Below are 22,302 nucleotides of genomic sequence, written 5' to 3' on the forward strand. Positions count from 1 at the left end.
AGTGTTTTGTGTGTGGTGATAATGTGTCTTTGGGATATCCTTGCACTTCAGACTTTGGTATATTTACAATTGTTTGTTGTATTAGTGAAGTGTTCTGTGATGTGTTTGGATTTTACCCTTCTGAAGCTGTTCCTCTTTTTCTGGGTAAGACAAGGAGATTTGGCGTTAATGATCAGCAGACAACACTAAAGGTTTCTCAACTGTGAAGGTTCTCATGAGAGTTTGTTCCTGTCCCTCCTCACAGAAAGACTCATTCTGTAAGATTTAAGATCCTTGGTTCTGTTATCTTGGGTCAGAGTGACCACAGAACGATCTTCAGCAGCGCCAGAAAATTAGGCGATACTGTAGCCAATAGGAAACCTTCCAACTTGAGCACATGTGCAACACAGGCTTTCTGTCTCTGAAGAACAGAATGACCGCATCTCTCGTAATTCTTATGCACATTGTTCCATCGCTGCAGACTTTGTACAGGGCTTCACTCCCTCACATAGTGCAGGTGTCAAAACACGCAGATGCACGTACGGCACAGTATATTGGGCTGATCCTAGGAATGTTGCTGGGGTATCTTGACTGTTCTGCACATAGTAACTTTGATGCACTAATCTGAACTTGTACTACCATGGTATGTCCAGGTGATATTACTATTCAAAGGATCCAAATATTGTTTGCTTCTCATATTTTCCGAGTATTTCTGTGCACCAACTTATTGTTCCTTAAATCTGTTCTTTGTTACCATAGTTTGCAAAGAGTGAGAGAGTGATACTGTTCATAAGGCGCCCACATGCCACCACAATAGTTTCAAGGTGCATTACACAGGGCTACACTAGTGCATGAAGAGCACAGACAGGCTTGGTGTGGTGATGGAAAGCAATAACAGTGTCCATTATGTTCAGTAATAACCACTTGTTTCATCCAATTATCCATAGGTGGTACATACATAGTAAACTGTGTTTGGGAACCATGATGCGGTATTGATTAAACTCACAAAAGGTGGATTCTTGCAATAAGTCTAACCATTGACAATCGCTCAGAGCAGCATTCCAACCCACCGTTCATTTGCCCACCATGCCCCCACAGATTAGACCCCGGGATATGTATAAATCAGTCTTGGTCCTAATCCAATAAGAACAGTCCAGTCTGTATTGCCAAGCCAGATACTCTCTGAACCAGAACACAAGCAACTCAAGACCAGTTTCATCCTGATTCAGCCTCTTTAGTTGGGTGTAGCTTGATTTCAGTGGTACAGTGATCAAGGAACTGGGCATCAAACCAACAAATGGTAATAGGAGAAATGCTTGCAATAAGACTAACCTCTGGCAATCACTCTGGGATGCGTTCCAACCAGTCATTCTTTTGCCCACCATGCCACCTCAGATTAGAATCTGCCATATGCGTATCAGTCTTGTTCCAGTCTGAACTGCTAAACCAGGTCATCTGTGACCTGCAACACAAGCAACTCAAGCCCAATTGATTAGCAGTTTTACCTAACAAAATGTGTGTGTTGCAGGGGATTCCTTGAATTCCTATTTTTGAGTCTGCAGTCTAACTCAGGAGGTCTGATTTGAAGTGATGGACATGTCCTTCTAAATGTCACTTCTGGCTGAGCTGGTAAACACTTCCTCACAACTGGCAACATCATTACTTGCTCTGCTTGAACTGAGACCAGACCGCTATATTATGCTATTGCTGTGGAACAGTTCCATGTCTGCTCAAGATTGCATGACCATAAATGTATCTGTTGGCAAGTAAAGCACAGTCTGAATTTCATGAACAGATGGTAAAGATCACTCTCATTCCAGTCCTTAGGTTCAGTGCACGGTTGCCTTTGGAGTACAGGAAAGTTAAGTGGCGGGACTAACAACCTTATGGAGGAGAGTTAAGAGGTACTGGGAGGGTGAATAGAGGTGAATTTGGAGTGTTAAGGGGGAGGCCCGAGTTCCTTGTAGGAGAGTGAAGGAGGGAGGTTCAGATCTTTGTAGATGGAAATGGTTACTGCAGAGAGGGAGTTAGTTTAACAGAATTTATAGGAAATGAGTTGACAGCTGGAGGCTAGGCTGAATCCAATAGGGTAGAGTTAAAGGGGGGATTGAATCAGTAGTTACAGTGAGATCCAAGTGGGGAGATTAAATAAATGAAGTTTGAAATCAGAACAATAGAGTTAAGAGGGCTCAATTGGCGCTAATAGTGAGAATTATTGTGGATGATTCGCTCAGTGAAAGTTGAATTAAGGAAGGTGGAATCAGTGGTAAAAGTGAATGAGGTGGAAGAATCAATTAGGGAAAGGGGACTTTATGGGAGTAAAGCTAAGCGGGCTGAGTCAGAGGCAACGTTGTGGATTAGAGTGGAAGATTAGATCAACGAAGCGTGAGATAATGAAGGTAGAGTTAACGGGGCATGAATCAGTAAAAGCAGAATCCATGGCAACAGTTAAGGTGGGAGCACACACCCCACAGGAATGGTAGCACTGAATAGGATGATGCATGGTGCCATGGGGGCAGGTAGTAGAATAGCTGAATACAGAAGAACAGCAGTTAAGGATGTGCAAAGGATTATCTGTGGCGAGGGGATACACTGTGGGTCTGGAAAGGGCAGTGACCAAATCGGAGAGGAGCCAGCGACTTTAAGACCAATAATTTGTTCTGATCTGGAGAAATCTTAAAATACAATTGTGTAGGTCTCGCTTTAAGAAAAGGTGTCACCTGTATTTATGTGGTGTAAACGAGAAGAGAGCTCAAAGGAGATAGGAACACTAAATATGTTTGGCAGTCTGCTGATTTCAGTTCACGAGGGACTGGAGAAATAAGAGGACAAAATCTTGAATCAGTGTGCCCAGGTTTGAGCAATGGCAGCAAGGAAAAGAACAACAAAGTTTGATTCTAATGTATTTCAATTGTCCATGTCACCTGGTGCATACTTTCCACTCTAGTGGTGTTTAACAACATAATCATTTTTGGGAACTGTAGTCCTCTTTGTCTTCAGTGGAAGCATTTGGGGTCAAAGAGTGATTTGTATAAGTAAATCCCAGAGACTGATTGTTTTTTGCATGGAGGAGGTTTGAAGGTTGTGAAGTGTACATCCAATGGAGTAGTGTGTTAAATGGCTATATGCTGAAACTAGGAAGGAGATATTACTAAGGTGAGTATGGACTTAATCAGTGGAGGGAGAGTTCATGGGTGAATAGATGATTCCATGAGGGTGGTGAGGTTAGGGTGGACTAGTTCACATGCGGATGAAGGGGGGAATGAGCAAGAAGGAGTGGGTGAGGAGCAGAATGCTGTGTGTGACTCTTAAGGCAGATAGAAGGACTGGATATATGGCAAAGTGAAGTAATTTTTGTTCTCATCCTGTGACAGTCTGTAATTCTTTAGAAGATTATTGTGTTTGACGCACAACCCATATTATCAACAGTATTTCTTCAAGATTCTCTTTTTGTTTTTTTTGCAGCATGCATGGACCTACCGCAAATTGCCCTCATCCGCGAGTGCTACCCAATGTCGTGGCTGTCTGCCTCGCTGCCATTTATTCCTGCTATGAAGAATTTATCAACAGGTCAGTAAGACCTCAATAAAAAAAAATGCAGCTCAGAAACTGATTAATACAAAGCACCTTTACATTGTAGTCTCAAAGAGTGGAACCTGGAACAACTGTCCATGTGTTCTCTTTTACTACTTTTAATTGGCATATTTTGAGTAAAATTATTTCTAATTCTCAGTCGAAACCATGCCTTATTTAGAGTGAAAGTTGAGTCAATTCCATTTAGGGCCCAAGAGGAAACCTGGTTAGAGGTCGTTCTGCGTGCAATGCTGTGGTCGATCAGAGATGTCAGAGTCAAGTTTGTTCTGTCTGGAATGTAATGTCCAACCAGTTACCCTGTATTTCTCAATCAACTAATGCCGGTAAAAGTTAATTAGAAAGGTAATTCTTTGCAGGCCTCCAAGGATGCATGCATCTGAGTCACACTCCTGTTGATGTTTACTACAGAGCACTATACTCGGTGCCACGAACTCAAGCATGCTTTATCATTTGTGTTGCACACTCTTTAGAGTAGTGCACTATTGAACGCCATCCCCTGTGATTTGTGCACTATTGAATGTTATGTTCTCTATGCCATGTGCTACTGGGCATTGTACACGCTCTGTGACTGACAACGAAAACTGTAACCAGTGTGAAGCATACTATTGAGCTCTACTCTGTGTACTATGCTCTAAAGAAAACAATACTTTGTGGGTCGGAGACTATTGGAAAGAATACCACGTTTGGAGGGCGCTACTGGACACTATAAGCTTGGTTGAATTAATGAACAACGTTCTTTGTGATCCACACTCTACTGAACACTGTAGTGTGTGAGCCATATATCACTAAACACTATTCTCTAAATGCTGGTTACAATTGAATACTCCACTCTGTTACATAAGACCATTTGGACAATACAGTATGTGGGTGGTACAAATAAACATTATTCACTGTGAGCAAGATATTACTGTAAACTAAACACTATGTGACGGACACGACTAAACACAAAATTCTGTGTGAAGTAATACTTTGCAGAACTGTATATGCACTGAGGGTGAGTTTTTTGGGTTTTGCCTATAGTGGGGAGAGGAGCACGGAAGCCATTTTGCTAACTTACACACCTCAATTCCCATGCCGTGTCTTTTCTACAGAGCAAGAGGGAATGTGGTGCTGCCATGCAATATTTGAACAGAGCTGAACTTTACCAAATGGCCTTATATATTGTTCACTCTGGTGCTGTACAACTCTTCTGACCAGCCAACATTATTCCAAAAACCTCAGAGATAGTTCTTTTCTTTTATGTGCACTTACATACGCTGTGGCATTTGTATATTATTTAATCCTACTTTTTCAAAGTGCAGTGCACTTTGAAAGCCAGCGCATAAGTTGGAAGAAGGGAAAAGTCCTCAAATCAAAAATGTTGCAAAATCTCCTAGATCTGTTCATTCCTTGCTATGCACTATAAATGAGTATAGCCATTCCAGTATTTCTGAGATTTGCCATTGTAATGATGTCACACAGGGACTACAAAGTTACTTATTGAATTGGATCACTGTGTTGGATATCTTTTAGTGACTTCTGTGCAGAAGCGTCAGTGTTCTTCCACTTTTGGTTGTGCTTTATGCAGTTCTTCAAAAAATAAGCAGCAAGGTTCTTTCCTCTGTGTTCATTCTTTATAGAAAAGTTACATTGGCGTGTAGACTTACTCATACAAGAGTCTCATTTCACAGCATTATGTAACATGCCTTGTGTCTAATAATTGTTCCTTTCATGTTCTTTTTCAGCAGAGACAATTCTCCAAGTTTGAAGGAGATTCGGAATGGCTGCCAGCAGCAATGTGACCGAAAGCCAAACATCCCACTACGCCTTCTGCAATCGAGCCCTGACCTAATGTCTCACGAGCCCGCGACCACTGACTCACGCTTCAAGTCTGTCATAGTCACATCCAGTGAGATCCATGTGGAGTTGGAGCGCAACAACTCGGCAAATCAGAAGATGAAAGCCAGCACTGGTAATGACAGCGAGCCCAACCTGATTGATTGCTTGCTGGTTAGTCCCACCTGCAGTGCCATGACCATAGAGCTGAGCCCGCAAGCTGAGCGGGTGCTTGCATGCTACGTGGAGATACTTAAGATGCTGTGAGTATCTGTCTGTAGTTATAAGTTTACAGCTTTTTCAATCTGCCATTTGTGTACATTTCTCTAGTGTCTTTCTCCAAATTTGATCAAGTTCTAGAAATCAGTGGCCCTGTCTCTGATTCTGCTGTCAGGGATGGATTTTAGCTTCCAATATAGCCAAACAATTTCACAATAACATCTGGAAAATAAGAATGTAAACGTTACTTCTTTCATTTTTATACTTCGCCTACATGGCGCTTGTGAAATCTCTTGTAACGAAAAAAATAAATCTTAAAAGGGGCTTAATGTGCCCCAGTTACTTACCTTTACTTACCATTGGCTGGCTCCCAAATCACCTTTGTTTCCTTTCTTCCTGTTGGTCAGCGGCTCCTCCTAACTCCAGCTTCCTGCTCAGCTTCATATCTTCGTCCTTGCTGTGGAGCTTGGACCATGTACTGCTTCCAGCGGCCAGTGTCCATACACTGGCCCTGCACTTGTAACATACCATTTATTTTTTACTTTTCAGCGTCCACTTTTTTTGTTTTTTGCCTGCCTGTCCCTACTACTACCCTACTTCCAGCTCTACATTCCCCTTCCCTGCATGCCCCTTCCCCGTTCATTGCTAATGTCCCTCCCACCACCCCACGTCCTTCACTGCATGACCCTTCCGCACCCCGTCAGTAGTTGCCTCCCTCCTATCTCCATCATAGCTTGTTTTATATAGTGCAAAGTCAACTGGAAGGACTTGGAGTACTTTACATGAGCGTCAGTTACATTATGCAATGACACATCAATTTTTACAGAGAGTAAAGGTGATTTACCCAGAATCACAGGTGTTGAGCTGGCGCCAAGACTCAAACCTGGTTCCCTAGCTCCAAAGTCAGGAGCTCTGGCCGTAACGCCTCAGCCTCTCTATTCTCAGTGTTCCAGCTACCTACACTTTGAGATGCCGGTAGCTGCAATAGGCATTTTTTCACGAATATAAACTGCATATTAAGCATAGGGAACATTTATTTTTTAACTTATTTGTAAATGCATAGATTAAAGTTTAAAAAAAAAAGCGCTATGACGTGTTTTGGCCACATCATATAGCTTTTATTTTTCTTTATGCTGTGTAGCACAGCAGCTCGCACCTCTGAGCAACATTTAAGGATAACATTGACAAAGCCAATAGATCTCAGATAGGTGTAACTGATTGGCTTTGCCAATGCTTAATATTATTCTGTATTATCTGCTGTGCTTAGTTATTATTCTTACTTCCTCTGTAAGTTTCACACAACACTTAATGCTCTAAACTACTAGGCCGATTCACTAAGAAAAGTCTTACATTTATACAGTAGATGTGCTTCTACATACTGGTTTAAATGTGTAATTGTGGGGACTTCAGAAACATTCCCAGTAGTATGTCTGGAAGTCTGGCTCAGTTTCAGCTTTATTTACATGCCTATTACTAGGGGGGGGAGGGGGTTGAGTTTGAACTTCAGATTTCCCAACAGTAATGGCGACATATCTTGTGAAAATACATTATATGAAAATCGGGGCATGAGGGGGGGCTTAAGGGACAGTGCCTATTGTATAGATACTTAAAACACAATATTGTTCAAACTAAGCAATATTTTTATGACCTTCAAAACAGAGACAAGAAAGTGTGTGTGCGATGCAGAGTTATACAAAGAACATACCTCTGCATTTTGAAAAGCAACCTTCTGTGCAAATGCTCATTTTTTTCTTGTTCTTTTTTCACCAATGTGAAAATATTTTTCTCTATGGAGAAACCAGTTCTCCCTTCACCCCCCAAAAATTTGGGGGTGTTTCATTCCTCTTTCCACATTTGTTATTCCTGCCCGGGGTAAATCTCCAGCCGTGTCCAGGATGGAAAACCATCATAGTAAAATTTAGGAACTACCGTAAACTCATGGGTTTAAGGGCATTTACACACTGCCAAAGCCAACTGCACCTTAGTCTTTCAACTCCCTCGCCCCTTGCATGGGCTTTATTACTGCCCAGTTATATGTAGTCATGGAGTACGGTTACACAGTAGTGGACAGGTTAGTGATCCCTGTCTGCATTTAGGTCAGCTTCACAGTTTCATTCATATTTTCCCTGACCATAAGCAATCGTGTGGCATAATGCATAGTGCCCACACCGCCAGTGCTCGCCCCGCTATGCCAGTTCACTTACATACCAATGAAACTCATGAGACATATTTGTGGGAAAGAACTGTTGCAGGTTTATTTCGTACAACAGGTATATCGTTTAAGGTGGGTCATCTTACAGGCAATCCAAAGCGGCAGCCCCTCGCTGACCCGCATGCCTAAGGAGCCATCTTGCACGGCGAGACGATGCTCTAACGGTGCTGCATATTACCATTTCGTTATACTCCCGCCCCCCCTGTCAGGGCGGAGAGATGAGGCACACCCCCGGTCGGTTCAGGCCCCCCGACCGCCCGAAGGACTAACGGGGCGCCGACGCTGTTTCCTGGAACCTCCTTCGGCTCCAGGTGCTTGGCTCAGGCACCCTTACTGTGCCAGGCAGAGGTATCTTGACTGTATCCTTCTGCCGCAGAGGTACCCTTACTGTCCATCTGCTTCCAGATCGCCCTTACTCCGCCACAGCTCTGGAGGAGGCCCACGTCGATGACAGAGCCCCCCACCCACCTAGTTACCTGCAACCTGCCACTGACAAAGCCTCTTGTACGTCTAGGAGAAAGACATCCATACCCAACCCAGACAAGTGCACCCCGTCACTCTCGTAATATCCTTCAGTTCTTTCTTGTATCAGTGCATGCCTAATGAACCCCAGGCCCCTCCTCTCCATAAACTTCTGCATGGACCTGTTGACCCTCTTGCGGGACTGTTCTATTGCACCCAATGATCGTGCACCCCTCCAGGCTTTGCGAGGGACAATTTCTGACCACATCAACTCGGTGGCTCCTAATTGGTTAGTTATGGCCGTCACATCCTTCTGCATGGTTTCGATTAGGGCCCTCCTCCCCACTGTGACCAGATCATTCCCTCCCAGATGAATAATGAGGATGTTGGGAGGACCACCCCGTGCTGCCAGACATTGTTCAAGCTTGCGCCGTAGTTGACCCCATCTCATTCCAGGAAAACCCAACCACAGTATTTGTGTCTTTGCTAGGACCCGATCCCAGCTCCTGGATATCGCCCACCGCTCCAGCCTGGGAATGTACGAATGGCCCATCACCCACACGCAACAATCAGCTGCAAGAAAAGACAGCGTTGAAGTCACACTAACAAAGGGAGAAGACCAAAGGCTGTACATTCATGCTTTGTTTATTATTGAACACCGCACTCCACACGAAAACGAGATCAACACTGCACTCCACTCGAAAACGTGATCCTACATAACTTCGTCCTCTAACATTTTTCACATGTGCTTTTAGCATATGTTACATGTACTAAACACATGGCCCTCCTGGCGGCCAGAATTCTTCACGGGCGGATGTATCGCTGATAGTTTTTTTTTTGGGGGGGGAAAGAACTGTTTCAGGCGGGGTAAATCTCCAGCCGTGTCCAGGATGGAAAACCATCATAGTAAAATTTAGGAACTACCGTAAACTCATGGGTTTAAGGGCATTTACACACTGCCAAAGCCAACTGCACCTTAGTCTTTCAACTCCCTTGCATGGGCTTTATTACTGCCCAGTTATATGTAGTCATGGAGTACGGTTACACAGTAGTGGACAGGTTAGTGATCCCTGTCTGCATTTAGGTCAGCTTCACAGTTTCATTCATATTTGCCCTGACCATAAGCAATCGTGTGGCATAATGCAGTTTCTCCAGAGTGGGGAGGGCAGAGCCTTGAAGGAACGTGAAAAAGGTTGCCAACTCCATATGAAATAGGTTGCCTACTCTATATCCATTTGGAATATTTACGTAAGCTGTCATAAGACTGCCTCGTTTTTATTGCTTGCATGTATAGCGTTATGAGGTAGTATCTGTGTGTCTGTGTGGGCTGACCACAGTGAGATATCTTTCACCCCAATTTGTTGGGTTATCTATACCAGATTATCTGTATTTGGCTGTTGCTGCAGCCCTGCACATATGTATCACGAACCATGATGCTTTTGGCATAAACTATAAAGTGATAGGCCGGAATACTTCTTACTATACATTTCGACTAACAAAAAAAAACTAAGATCAGTTTTAATTAAAAAATATTGCAACCCCTGTTGTGGTGTTTAAATGTTTTTATCTATAATCATGCATTGCTATTGGTCTCTTCCCTGCTGTATGGCTCTGGTTGCCATTCTTTGTCATTGGCAGTATTGGTTTGTGTGCCAGGGATTAGTAGCACGTAACATTGAGCAAATAGAAGAAATGGTGGGAGGTGCTTGAATCCACGTTTTAGTTGTAGCGTGTCTGCCAAGGGGGGACAGCACTTGCAGTCAACGGTTAGATTCTTGGTTTTTGTGTTTGTTTGAAGGGTGAGTGTTGATGGTATCAGTGTTGGACTTCAACAGACACCGTCCTACTTTAGACTAGCTTACTGTCTGCCACTGAAGTCATTATCTCAACTTACGGAATCTTCCTTTTTGCCTTTGAGTCAATATACTACCTCATGTGATCTTACGTTCTGCATTTCCAGGTACAATGATCACCCTAGGTGAGCACTCTGCCTCCCCGCAGCTGTTTTCCCATTCGGTAGCTTCCCTTCTCAGATCTGTCAACTTGTCAAACTATTTTTTTACCATGTGAGAAGGGAGCGGAGAATTGAAGGAGGCGTGGCCTAGTGCAGAGCACAGCAAGAGGCACTTTTAATTCACTGCCTCTAAGACCCCAGCCCATAGCCCTCATGCCCCTTCCCCCTCCAACACAAAAAGAGAAAGCTTTTGAGGCTGCCGCATATGTCCTTGGAAGGTTTCTCACCTCGCAAGGGACATCGACTGAGCTGAATGTCAAAACAATTTGCTGGAAACCTGCTTCCAGCGAATTGTTTGCACAACGTGTGATATCGGCTACTCACTGGTTGACCGTGTAATGGGAGCCAATATTGTGCGACACACGGTGACAACTTGTGACTTTCTGCCTCACAAGGCTTTATTCACCCCCTCCCCGAAAAATCCCTGGGCTGCTTCTGGAGAGTTCACCACCTGCCTCCGTAAGGACTCCCCACCAAAAATAAGGTCTTGAACTGCCTCCATATGAACTTTCTCATCCTCAGGGAGCTCATTTTCAGCTTTCAGGTGCTCTGCTCCACCTTAGGAGAGGTCACCCGCTGCCTCAGCAAGCATTTCATCAGCTTAGTATACGAAGGTTGAGTATGAAGTTTGCCTCAAACTATACTGTCTGAGCCCAAGTAAGCTTAGCTTGTGGTTCCGTAAAGAACATTCCCATTCTGAAGCATTGAGGAACATGCATGATTGATTACAAACCATCAGTAATTGGCCATTCAAACAGATTAGTAATGCTGCCCTTTGGTGTGATCCTGGAGGACCTCCTCACAGTCTTGATATATAACCTTGGCAAAGCCCACGGTGGTGGTGAAATGTTGCCTGTGCGTAGTTTCTCCCCACAATTGTTTTGAACTTTTAGCACTTAAAGTTTGAAAATATGCACTGCTAAAATATATTTTTGTATTTCTGACATCTAAAGGAATTGTTTTTATCGAGAAGGTCTGTGTGCATGGTATATTGCAGTGTAGCTGTTCTTTTCTGGCATGTAAATGTTTTCTGCATCCTTTTGGATGTTTATTGTGTATTGTACGACAGTTGGTGTCTGTACACCTGCTTCCCAGAAAATATTTTAGAGTGTTTCTGATTTATTTAAGTTTGTAGATAATGTGTATCGTGGATAAAGTTCTATTAGAGAGCGTTAATTGTTGGACTTGCAGAATAAATAAAGATGGCTTACACAAGAGAGACGTTGCTTTGCTTGTTGTATTCTTTGTTTTTAATCAGATTGCTCTTCCAAACCAGTGTGCTTTGGGTATTGACGATGTGCTGAGCTCCACCCTTATGTACGTTTTTGATGCTTTTTAAAGTGGAATATTTATTAGGTTGGGCCCCAGGCCCCATTATCAACTGCTTGAAGCAAGATCATAAGTTTAAGGGCTAGGAATAGTGAGCAAGGTCCTTTACACAGATGCTTCCTGGTTTGATCTGAACAAATATGCATGGGAATTGCCACAAGGTAGGTCTTGGGGATTGTACACAGATCCATGAGTGCAGCAGGCTGCTTAGCTCAAACAGTATGGTGAAGGCCTGACCAGTGCAAGCAGAATGAGGACATGTGATGGGCTTGTACATGCATTTGGTAGGAATGGTTAGACTGGTAATTTACTGAGGCTGAGTGGCATCTAACCACCCTGGTGGGTATGTATGTCTATCTATCTATCTATATATATATCTATCTATATATATCTATATATCTATATATATATATATATATATATATATATATATATATATATATATATATATATATATATATATATATATATATATATATATATATATATATCCCACAGTTGCAGGTATCCCAAGCGAAGTGACCACAGGAAGAAACTTATTGCTCACGTCTTTTAATGTCATCTTGCAAGCTGGCAACAGAACAGCGTGACAACATCGGTAAAAGTCTAAACGCCAGACGCGTTTCGGGAAATGGAGTATCCCTTCTTCAGTGGCGTGTGGTTGGTGAAAGGCAGAGAGCACTAATTATTTATATGCAAGTCCAGCCCATATGGGCATGACCGTGAACACGGTCTTCTGGGTCTTGTAGTCTGTAGTACATTCTTCCTAGTGGGCGCGCTCCTCATGTCCTCAATTAAAACCTGTTAACTTCCCAAGTGGGTAGATGTGTACCCTGTCGATAGCCAGCCCCGCTTTGTAGATGCCATCATGGAGCGGTCGGGCCTCATCCTGCAAGACGCCCGAACATCTTCCTTCCTTTCAGCGCCTGCGTCAGTGTGATGGAGGCTTAGGATCCGCGAGCAGCGGAGAGTCATGCTTCACGGCCGGGAAACGACCGTAACAAATCCCACAGTTGCAGGTATCCCAAGCGAAGTGACCACAGGAAGAAACTTATTGCTCACGTCTTTTAATGTCATCTTGCAAGCCGGCAACAGAACAGCGTGAAAACATCGGTAAAAGTCTAAACGCCAGACGCATTTCAGGAAATGGAGTATCCCTTCTTCAGTGCCGTGTGGTTAAAAGACGTGAGCAATAAGTTTCTTCCTGTGGTCACTTCGCTTGGGATACCTGCAACTGTGATATATATATATATATATATATATATATATATCGATTAGCAGCCCGCCCTCAATCAGGAACCGCGGCAGAAAAAGAAACGGAAGACCCAAAATGCAGGTGAGTTTTTTTTAATTTTAGGCACACCTCGTCAGCATAATGTTTCGGCCTGCCCAGAGGCCTTGGTCACATAAATATATATATATAATAAAATAGGAGCTGGATTGGTTGAGTATTGAGGCCCGTGTAAAGGGAATTAAGGCTTTTGAATGTCTTGCCCCTGCTGTTGCTCATACGTTGGATGGAGAATCAAGATGTGTGTGGGCATTTACAACCTATTTAACTGAATTTACTTTGATAGACATCGATTGTTACATACTGGAGAAGTACTCACTTCTCTAGGATAGGTGGATTGGTTCACCACACTTGATGTGAAGGGGGCAAATGTTTTCTGGGTTGCAGAGCTCAGATTTATGAGGAGAGGTTTTCGTGTGTATATACTACCAAAGGATTGCTAAAGGTGTGGAAATCCGTGATACCGAATGATCCCACCCTGTGGGGCAGCCACAGATTAGCTAAAATAGCCTGCTCCTATATGTTTGAGGGTGGAATGCCTGGGGGATCATGTGAATGTACAAGATGTGTGATTGTGTGGTAAAATGAAATTCTAAATTGCATATGTGGGAAGGATGATTTAATAAATTGTGTACTCAACTCTGGGCTACATGGCTCCAAACTAGCCTTATGATGCCACTGAAATATTATCTGCATGCTGCAGAGTACGATAATTTGTACCCTGCAGTGACTGGTCCGTAGAGCATGGCTGCCAGGGGTGTGTTACGCAGTGTTTGTCTGTTCACACATCAGCCCTTCTTGTCTTTTTTCCCCTCATCTGTGCATAGACTTTTAACAACTGTTCAAAGAAACCAGTTTTCGGAAAGAACATTGAGGTTTTCTGGCAGTCACATCTGTTGCACCTTGTTAGGATGTCGCGTTGGACCAGTCATAATGCCCTTGATAACCATTAGTCAGGCAATTCTAGTTTCTTCGGACTTTGCCGATTTGAGAGCGGATGTCTTTGCCGGCTTATTCTTTGCTCTTACAACTGCTCCTTTCTGAATGAGAATCCTGCATTACTCAGATATTACTAATCCTTTCTGAGAGTAACTGGAAATGTATGTCCACTTGTATGACTCTGGGTCTTTCAGTAATGCGAAGGGCATTAGTTCAGGTGCAGTCGTCATCCTAATGTGACTTCCCACGTGTCCCGGGCACCTTGGTGATGCTGGAGATTGCAAAGGCACTGATGACTCAGCTGTTGGGGTTCTTTTGCCTCTAGGTCAACAGGTTCTAGTCCAGGTCGCAGAGAGGGAAGCTGATTCCCACCAGGCAGCTGTCCGACGTGGTAGGAGTCCGTGGTCGGAACCATGTTCAGAGCGAGCCGTTGTTTATATCTTTTAGAAAGAAAGAAAAAAAACACTACCACAGTTAATGTTCTTATTCACTTACTATTTGCTTTAACAAAGGGTGGTGGTAGTTGGTCATTTGGAGAAATGTGCCATTGGTTAACTTACAGTGGTAGCTGAGTGATGTCTTCAGTGCCATCACTCTCCTTCGTGAGGTTGTCACCTTCTAGTGTATTCTGGTCACCCAAGGCCGGCTTTCCCTTTAGATCATTTAGGCCGGAGGAGTTCAGCTTTACTCAACCAATGGCTTCTTAACGTCCTCCTTAGATGGAGACCACCACCGCCTTTGTTCCTCGCTCACCAAAGACCAGTCCCTTTGAATAATTGACCATGAAGCTGTTCACAATTGGCTGTTGGCCACTTACCAATATCACTGGAAAGGTTGCATTCTCTGCCAGCCTCACTTGTGTTGGAATGATTTTTTTTTCTTCTTCTTTGCTCCCTGTTGAATCCGGAGTGAGACTAAGGTCTCCGAGCATTGTCGCAATATCCCCCTGGGCACTCCCTCTTCCCATGATCTAGATCCCCATAGCCTTGTGCGCTGACGTCTTCTCATTAAGCGGGGAGCCAAAGGTCGCTAATCAGGCACATGACTCATTTGTGCACTGGTACAGCTGAGCAGTGCAGGGTACAGCTTAATACCAGAAGAACAGCTGAGCCAAATCCACTCATTCTCAAAACAACACCCATGGGGCCAGACCCAAATCTGATAACCAGATTGTTTGTGCACGAGGAAATACTTGCATACAACACAGGTCGGGTTGGTCTTGGAAAATATGGCGTCTTTGACCTGAGCTCATTTTACATAGAAATTAACTCAGCCATTCGAGATTTTGATATGGATTACTCCGGTGTGTTGTTGACAGTTTTCTGAAACATTAAAAAAAATATTTTCCTAGCTGTGCTATTTTAAATCTGATTCACAGCTCCACGTCATGGTTTTACAGTGTTAATATGTTTGTGTTTTATAAAACGACCAGAAAACCAGAGCAGGTCCCATTGTGCGCTCTGATACCCACGGGTCTAGCTAGCGCTATATGAAACGTATAAAATAAATAAAGAAATTGTTTTTTCTGACTTTCGATCAAGTTAGTAAAGGTCTTATGGAATGTCGGTAGCATGCAGCTGACAACACCAGTGTTTGCATGTGTGAAAAATAAAAAAATTGAAATATAGTTTATAAGCTGGTGGCGGGGTTGTGATTTGAACAGTCCATTTGAGGGGCCATTGTGAGCTTATGGTTGACATCACTAAAACCAAATTTCTACTAATTGTCATTTGTGTGAAATGTAGTTTTATCAGTAAAACTGCAAGTCTGTGCAAATTTAGTAGCCATTTTACATAAAAGTGTTGTCTGTACATGACAGTGCGCTACCACACGATGCTTTAGTTACATTAAAAAATTGCCTACCTCATCTCCATTAAAGCTAAGTGTGTCGAGAAAGTTTATAGTTCTAAAAAATGGGCCGTGGTTCTCAAAAGTTTGGGAAGCACTGCTTTAGAGAAATCATTCCACATACATCCAACTCAACTCTGATATGCTACGTAGCTGCCTATCACATTCCTCCCAACTGCACTAAAGAACGCATTACACAGAATACCACCCACACTTCCAATGTAGGGCAGTAACACTACAGCGAAAGCAATCCATGGACATATTAGTGACCTGCTTGGCAATGGGCATCCCAACAAACTAGGAAATTCAATGGCAAAGAGTAAATCACTCTAGCCACACCTGTTTCACACTGAACTCCTAGTTACAGCTCACTGAGTAAGACACTCCAACCCACCATTTCATCCCTCCCAACCATCTTACTAGCTTTATTGGAGATGTGGGATATGTGATGCAAAAATACAGGGTTTGCGTTTCAGACCACATACTGAGTTATTATGTTTTCCATATTGTGTTTTGATTCCTCTCTATAACTGGTTATGTCCAATGTGTGTAGAGTATTCTATTGATTATGGGTGATTGGCCATAAGTATTCATGTAGGATAGTTGTCCGGCTCCACTTTGCTGCTCCCTCCCATCACTTGCAGTCTATTATTACATTCATTTATGTTTTGCTGAGAACCAGGAAGCAAACTGGTGCTGGCTCATCCACCTTAAAATAGTTTTTGTGCATCATCTATTCCCCCCCCCCTTTTTTTAATGATTTACAGCTCCATCTTTGCTCATTTTATTTTTTTTAAATGGTTCCTTTTGCTTTTTATAGGCGCACGTCTGAGCATGCATACACCTATCAAACAATGCAGCCACGTCATCCCATCATTTATTTTATTTTTCTCTTTCTTTAGCTTTTCGCCATGCTGCATAGCATCTTGACAATACTGTGCAGCATGGCAAAGCTAGTAAGTCCCATAGGTGAGACTTGTTTGTTTTGCCTGTGTGTTGGATGTATCTGCCTAATGATGACAAGATTGCGATTATGAAGGCCGGTGATCCCATTCTTATTGACCATATTATTGCGCTATGACATCTTATTTATTTATTTATTTATTTACAAAGTTTGATTAAGTGCGAACGTGACCTATTAGTATCAGAGCGCTGTACAAGACATCAACATGCCGTCCTCAAATGATGGCATACACCTAAAACAAACGTAAACGATCATGCATATTGGTTATCTAAAAGTACATAAAGTGTATGCTCCTCAGTGGAAGTGGTTGGCCTGGTAGGTGCATTAGTCTCTAGTGTAAGAGGGTCTGTTAAGGAGAGAGGCATATCCTCAATTTCTCGTTGCACGCATCTTTTCTTTGTGGTGTGCGATAACAGATTTGAGATGTATAGGCATTATAGGCGATTAGATGCTGGCAAAAAGTGCTGAGTGGTTCAGGCAGTGTTAGGTATTTTGCAGTGCTTTGGCTTTTGTTTTTATGGCAGGAATGGAGGGATGTGTTCCTTTTTAGAGTGCACAGGAGTTCCAGATTCTAGGGGTGTTTACTGAGAATGAATAGGCCTGTGATGTTTCCTTTTTGAGTCTGGGCAGTTCAAGTTGTAAGGTTTGAGTTTTTGGGTCAAGTATTTTGGAATGCCGGTCTTTTAAGACCATGTGAGTAATGCATGCTATTTTGAGCATGTATCTTGCTTCAATTGGGAGCCAGTTTAGCTTAGAGGGTGTGGAAGTGATCAAACCGTCTCGTTCCAGAGACCAGCCTGGCTACTGCATTGAAAGTGGCCTTCAGGGGCGCCGGGAGGGTCTTTAAGGGTGTCTGTGAGGATCGGATTCCCAGTGTTCAAAATGATGGCAAGTGTTTGCACAAATTCTTGGGATCTTGTTCAGGAAAGCAGGATTTGATCTTTCTGAAGAGTCCTAGGTTGTGTACAGTGTTTTTATCTGCAGCATTTATTTGTGCTGTCATATTAAGAGATTTGTCTAGAATTATTGCTAGTGATTTGGTATTGTCTATGATTTTGGGAGTGCAGAGATGGGCATTGAAGTGTGCTATCAATTTATGTGTGGGTTGCTTTGTAGCGCTTTAGAAGGAATTCCATTTTTTTAGGGTTGCACTTTAAGTTGTGTAGGCTAGCCGTCATTGTGCCTTTTTTAGGGTATAGTTCAGATGACATACATCCTTTGAATAAAAATATTTTACAGATGGTATACTAAGTTTCTTTGTTGGAGAAGAATGATTAGGGGTTCCATGTTTAGACTGAGTTTTCCTGGTTGAGGTGGAAGGGGCTGATGTGGTGATCGGGCCTATCCACTGGAAGTGAGGACTTTATGCCTAAAACTTTTTCTTCAGTGAAAATCGGGTCTACTGTTGCCCCCTTCACATGTTGGTTCTTTGCAGTGTTTTATAAGGTCATTTGAAGCCAAGAAGAGTTGTTTGTTTGTCATGAGGGAGTTGTTGGGGGTCATGCCAGTGTAGGTGGAATCTCCAAAGCATATGTCGTTGATGGATAGAAGAGTTAGCTGCTTGGTGAGATCAGTTAGTGAGAAGAGATGGTTTTCCCCTGGTGGGTGGTAGATGTTGGGAAAGTTTTGTTCTTGCCGTCTGCAGCAAGTTTGATTCCTAGATTTTCAGATGTGGAGTGTTTTCTCTTTGGAGGGTGGTGATTGTTAGTGAGTTTCTGTGTATGACCACTACTCCGATGTCTGTCCTGAACCCACAATCTAATCATTTTATGGGGTAGTTGGGTGGCACTATGATGTTGATAATAGGGGAGGAGAGGTCATTTACCCACGTTTCAGTGAGGAATGCAATATCTATTTCATGGGACATGATCATTGTGGCTATTTCCGTCTTGTACTTTGCTGCCAACATGCAGTTGTGTAGCATACTTCATGTTCATGATCTGCGCCTGGATACCCTCATGGGTGACAAGCCGCATTCTAAACCGTACATTGCATTACATTACATACTTTGAGAGCTGAAGTGGTTTCTTGGTGCTGATATGATATGTTATGGAATTCAGAAAGAGGAAACGCTGTGTGGATCCTCCCGGATTCGAAATTTGACCACAGAGTTAAATAAAAGACCCTGCAATAAATGCTTTAGTCCAGTGATCCACAGCCCGCATCACAGACTGTTTAGCTCTGGTTTTAGCCAAAAAGGTAGGTCTTTAAGCTTTTCCTGAAGGTGTGCAGAGTGGGGGAGCTTCTGACGTCAATATGGAGTTTGTTCCCGGCCTTGGCAGTGACGTAGAAGAAGGCTCTTCCACCCGCTCTGGCTCTGTGGATGGGCGGGGTTTCTGCCAGGGCAAGATCGGATGAGCGGAGATTTCTTTTGGGTACGTGGAAACAGAGTCTGTTGTTGAGGTAGTTGGGTCTGATGTTGTGGAGTGATTTGTAGGCGAGGGTGAGTAACTTGAAGGTTACTCTCTTCCCAATGGGGAGCCAGCGAAGGTCTCACAGGTGTTGGGTCATGTGCTCTTGTCTGAGGGTGCAGAGGATGAGTCTGGCAGTGCTGAGATGGATGGTCTGGAGTCTGTGAGTAGGGATTTGTTAATTGTCGTGTAGAGGGCGTTCCCTTAGTCCAGAGTGCTGGTGGGTGACGGTCTATCTGGCTTCATGGGGGATCCACTTGAAGGTCTTGCGGAGGATGCAGAGGGAGTTGAAGCAGGCAGAGGCAATAGCGTTGATCTGTAAATAACATTTCAAAATATCTTATGCATGTTTGTGTGGGAGGGTTGTGGGGGAGGGATATTGCCACCAGAGATAGAGATCCCATTGCATCTGAAAGACATTGAGGAAGGAGTAAGTTGTCTGTCAGTCGAGACATTAAGGGAGATCAGTTGGAGTTACTAATTTTTTGAATGAACCAAAAAATTAACAACAAATAGTGACAGAGCTGTAATGTCATCTTGCAAACCATGGGAACTCCGATTTCAGCACATCTTTTGCTGTGTTTGATTTAGGTGTGTTTATTTACGTTGATAGAAACTATCCTCCAGAAATATGGAGGGAGCATGCAGAGGAAGGGCGCATAGGCCATGAAAGGGGGGGCTATACAGTGTGCAGAAAGTGAAACTGCACAAGACAGAACAACCGTATTCAGAATGTAGAGAGGGCTCTCTGGGTCGAGCACACCTCAAGATGCCAATGGTCCCTTTGTAAATCCTGTCCACACCTCTTGGGTTGTGTTCTATATTTTTGCTCATTTGCGTCACCATAGTGGATAATAATGGAGGGCGACAATGGGCAAGATGCTGACCTTTCAACGGGCTGGTAGAGATCTGTTTTTTAAGGAGAATGTGTTCTGATAACCATAATGCTCTCCTTTATTCGTGTGTGTACTTACCCCTTTTTTTCTAAACGTAAGTGCAGGTGGGTCAACGGTGTCAAAGTTTCAAGCAATCAGAATAATGACTTTCATATAACTTTATATACATATAATTGATATGCCTAAATTCCAGGGCAGCAGGTTGGAGCAGAGGAGTTGCTGGACCCCATTGTACCCCCATTCCTTATGCTGATGTCCTCCTCGTGTTCCCTCCTCATTCTGAGTGGCCGTGACCGTGCAGCTCTGTGCTTCATGAACGTTCAGCAGATTCTCAGAATCAGGGAAATGGCATTTAATGAGCTATGAAGCGATAGGCGACACCTAACTCGCTTGGACGTAGAACAGTGGGCAGTTATACTAGTTCCAGGCAAATGAGCATGGTTTTATGAATTGAGATAAGGCTTTACGGAGTGAGGTACTTAACAAAGGTAACATTTCGTCTGCTTTTCAGATGGAGAAGTCTGGTTAGAGCTTGCATCGGAGCCATGTATTACTGTGAGTTCGTAAAATGTATCTGTCTGGTGTTGCAGACTGGGGTGTCGCAGGCATTTCTCCAGAGCTCTTAAGTTACCCCATTTCATTGTCCCAGTAGCTTATCCAATCCACGTTTGTCCTTGAAATCTGATTCTTGTAACCCTGTTGATCCCGTAATAAATTCAGGTCTACAAATATCAGAATAGATAGTAAAACCTGGACTGGATAAGCTAATGAAACGTGGAACCACACATTTGACACCCCTGTTTCTATTCATTGCCTCTGACAACATCTAAATGGTGGGGGCTACCAATTTTACCACGTGTTGGAGATCCTTTATGGCTGTCCGTTGGTGGTTGATTGCCAGTACCAGGAGTTGTGTATAAAGAGCTTTATTACAAACTGTTATTTTCCTCATAATGAGAATTCTGTAATGTGTTCAGGTTCTATTTATGAGAGCATGGCATGTATGTAATACACTACTTGTGGGCATCCCATAGCTTGAAGGTGGAAGATCATACTCCGATTTCTGTTTTCAGCACGTGTATAGAGCACGTCTGACACTGCATGGCCTTCTACTGTTCTAGACTTTATGGTGGGGGTCCCCACAGTTCGGTACTTTCTTGCTCATTAAAGTAATTGTTACAAGCTGTTGTTGTGTCTGGTGTTCTTCAAACTTTACGTATTATTTAGAGGGATGGTCCAGATGTGAGCCTGGGGTGTGCTCTTAGTGCTCAGTGGGCGTGAGCACGGAGTGGGCTCTGTTAGGTCTCTATGTGTCTGAGTTTGTACAAGTCTTTGCCAGATGTGGTGCAATGTTTGGGTGAACGAGCACTGGTAACTTCTTGCTGCGTTTCCCATACCATAGTGCCTGGTGTATTGCCCTGCATTATGTTCTTATGGAGTCTCTTGTTGCGATACGTTTTGGTGAAGTTATGCACGCATGAGGGTGTCTGCAGGATGTACTGTGAACTGGATTTTACTGTGTCTGTCAGCAGTAACTAGTGTGAGAAACATTGTTTAGTTTGTTGCAGAACAGCCCCATTGCAAACTGTGTAGCATTGGTACTAAGTTTACGAATTGCCCTGTGGTCCCGGATTCTCCATTGTTTCTCTCTCACATACAATCGGGTTACAGGACAAATACCACTGTAGCTGGCTGCTTGGATGAAGTCCTTTGGATGGTAGATGCTCAATGATCATGTTAGATGATTGGGAGAGGATGTAGCCTTACGGCTAGAGCAGTTGACCTCGAAGCTGGGGAACCAGGTTCGAGTCTCGGCAGGGACGCTCAACTAACTTCCTGTGATTCTGGACAAGTCACTTAATATCCCCGTGCCTAACAAAAATTAATGTGTCAGTCTGTAATGAAACTGGTGCTTATGTAGAGCACTCTGATACCCGATATCTTCTAGTCGAGTTTGTGCTTATAAAACTCAAATAAAATGACCATGTAGCACTAGACACCTGGGACTGACACGTCCATGTTACATTCTCCACCATGAAGTGGTTTAAGTGCTTCTTAAAACACAACTTCCAAGTAGTATCACTTGGTATGATCCTGCCAGGGGAGGCCTTTACCACCTGCAGTGTCCCACAGTGTTTCCCCATATTCCTTTTAATTGTTTACCTGATCCCCCTTTTCTATAACTTTTATGGCCAACGGGTTGCTCTGCAATCATATGCTGATGACAGCCAGGTCTATATTAACCTCTGATTGATTGTGTCTGATCTACATTCTGACTATGCTTACATCCACATCTAGTTAGCTGAGCTTATTTCAATTTAGTTGATCC

The 22,302-nt window shown here is 43.3% G+C and overlaps 1 protein-coding gene across 4 annotated transcripts in view; it reads left to right on the plus strand.

Moving 5' to 3' along the window:
• Positions 1-22,302, plus strand: part of CMIP (c-Maf inducing protein) — a 511,919-nt gene that overhangs the window by 395,570 nt on the left and 94,047 nt on the right. For all 4 annotated transcript variants that reach the window (XM_078669852.1, XM_078669853.1, XM_078669854.1 and 1 more), the window contains 2 exons: positions 3,445-3,549; positions 5,298-5,651. In XM_078669852.1, the coding sequence (XP_078525978.1) occupies positions 3,445-3,549; positions 5,298-5,651 (459 nt within the window). The remainder of the gene's footprint in view (positions 1-3,444; positions 3,550-5,297; positions 5,652-22,302) is intronic.

The sequence above is a fragment of the Lissotriton helveticus genome, chromosome 12 (assembly GCF_964261635.1).
Source record: "Lissotriton helveticus chromosome 12, aLisHel1.1, whole genome shotgun sequence".
NCBI lineage: Eukaryota > Metazoa > Chordata > Amphibia > Caudata > Salamandridae > Lissotriton > Lissotriton helveticus.